Here is a 2,360-nt window from a genome sequence, read left to right on the forward strand (position 1 = left end):
TTTATTGGATGAGATAAAACTTAGAATCTTCCTTAAATTTCTCAAAAGAACAACAAACTATAACAATTTTGAAAATTCAAAATCCGATTAACTCCTTAATTTAACTAACTAAAAATCTTACAGTTTTTAAAACAGCTCTCTCTCTCTCTCTCTCTCTCTCTCTCTCTCTCTCTCTCTCTCTCTCTCTCTCTCTCTCTCTCTCTCTCCATTTGTTTTATTTAAAAAAACAAAAAAACAAAAACAAAATTGACAACTCTTTGTCTGCCCTTTCTCCACACTGGTAACTTGCTGCCTTCTTCTTTCCACTGAACCCTTTGGTCTCCCTCTATATATATATATATCCCCGTTTTCTTCTAACCGTCTCCTCCTCCTCACTTCTTTTTCTCGCCCACCAAACGGCACATAGCCATGGAAAGACTCTCCCTCCCAGTCCCCACCAAAGAAGAAGACGACCGACTACTCCTCACTCTTTCTCTCGCAGCACCACCGCCTCCACCGCCGCCGCCACCACCACCACCGCGTCGCCGCCCCGGCCGACCTCCGCATCGAGCCGCAGTACGACCACCAGAAGACGAATACATACCAGCGCCGTACCCCTGGGCGGCCCCGCGGAGAGCCGCCGTGCACAGCCTGCCCCATCTCCTGTCCGCTGGCATAAAGACCGTCGCCGGCGAGGTGCAGTGCAAGCAATGCAACAAGAAATACGAAATTGAGTACGATTTGCAGGTGAAGTTGGCGGAGGTGGAGTCTTTCATATACAAGAACAAGTCGACCATGCACCACCGGGCTCCGGCGGTGTGGATGAGCCCGGTGCTTCCGGACTGCCGGTTCTGCGAGCAGAAGAACTCGGCGAAGCCGGTGATTCCAGAGAAGAAGAAGGACATAAACTGGCTGTTCTTGCTGCTAGGGCAAATGCTGGGGTGCTGCACTCTGGAGCATCTCAAGTATTTTTGCATGCACACAAAGAATCACCGGACCGGCGCCAAGGATCGGGTTCTTTATTTGACTTATCTTGGACTGTGCAAGCAGCTTGATCCCCAGGGGCCTTTTGATCCTTGATTTTCTTTTTCTCTTTTTTCTCTGTCTCTTCTTGTTGTTGGGTTGATCGGGGCTTTAGTGTTCTTGGGGTAATTAGGCTGTGTTCTTTGTTTAGTTCATGGGTGCGAAGTGTGAATGAAAGTTTCCAGTCGTACGTGCGACTTCTTTGTTTCGTAGATTTAGTTATGTGATTGTTGGTGTTAATTAATTGATTTGTCCTTCAGAAATTGGAATATTTGAGGATTTGGAAGTATTAATGGAATACTAAAAGCTAGAATTGTAGAAAAGTTCAAAATCAATGCAATATGCATGGATTTGGGTTTTGGATCAATGTGGCACTGTGCAATTTGGATAATGAATTCAATTTCAATTCGTTGACTCAAAGCTCCAAATGGATGTCTCGAAATAAAACTAGCATAGAGCTCATTGATTCACCTTCCCCATTCCAAAACAGGGGTTCAAAGGAAAAAGCTATCTTCCCAGGAGAGTGGCTCAAGAGGCATTTCAGTAAGTTCATGACCATGTTTGACATGAATCTAACATCGAACTCGTGTCCTGCCAAGGTAGACACTAAAAAGGTTACTCTTTGACCACCACCGTCAGAGGACTGCAATTTTTCTTGTGGTGCCAGAGAGACATTTCGGTTTGACACAAGGTTATGTGTGGATCCCACATAGACATGGGTCCATGTTAGATTTGCTGTGTATCTAGTATTTTCTCTTTTCTAAATACCACTTCGAGAAAGGTTAATACTTTAATCTAGGCTCATACATCGACTGGATAACTAGTACAGATCTTTGTGTCTATTTCTAATATGCAAGATTTTATTCTCCCTAGTTTTTAAGACATTTAAAAAAAATCCAAATAAAACTCCAAATGGATGTCTCCAAATAAAACTAGCATAGGGTTCACTCATTCACCTTCCCATTTCCAAAATAGAGATATGGTTCAAAGGAAAAAAAGCTAGCTTCTAGGAAAGTGGTTCAAGAGGCATTTCAGGACCATGTTGGGTATGGACCTTATATCCTATTAGAGATTTATACTGAAAGACAAGTTTTATGTAATCGGTTTTAGTATTTATTAATAACTTCAGTTATTCTATTTTAATGAAAATTTTTGTGAGCAATGTTTGCATGACATTACTTATTTAATGATATACATGTGTATCTTTTATTTTATATAGTAGGTGATCTAGTGTGTAGAGTACGACTTATACACAAAAGACTAGATAATCAGTTCTTATAGAATATAAGTTTATTATTCACAGTCTTAAATGAAATTAGACACACCATTGGTAAGACTATGACACAAGGTTTTAATAG

At 41.4% G+C, this 2,360-nt stretch overlaps 1 protein-coding gene across 1 annotated transcript; it reads left to right on the forward strand.

Annotated features, from left to right (window-relative positions):
- The first annotated feature begins 408 nt into the window (after window positions 1-408).
- On the forward strand, window positions 409-1,059 carry LOC131160892 (pre-mRNA-splicing ATP-dependent RNA helicase prp28-like). Its single transcript, XM_058116767.1, has one exon. It carries the CDS (start codon window positions 409-411, stop codon window positions 1,057-1,059), a length of 651 nt encoding a protein of 216 aa, XP_057972750.1.
- Window positions 1,060-2,360: the final 1,301 nt, after the last annotated feature.

Source organism: Malania oleifera, chromosome 7, assembly GCF_029873635.1.
Source record: "Malania oleifera isolate guangnan ecotype guangnan chromosome 7, ASM2987363v1, whole genome shotgun sequence".
Classification (NCBI taxonomy): Eukaryota; Viridiplantae; Streptophyta; class Magnoliopsida; order Santalales; family Ximeniaceae; genus Malania; species Malania oleifera.

Coding starts and splice junctions, on each gene's coding strand:
- LOC131160892 (XM_058116767.1), top strand. CDS start 409: ATGGAAAGACTCTCCCTCCCAGTCCCCACCAAAGAAGAAGACGACCGA.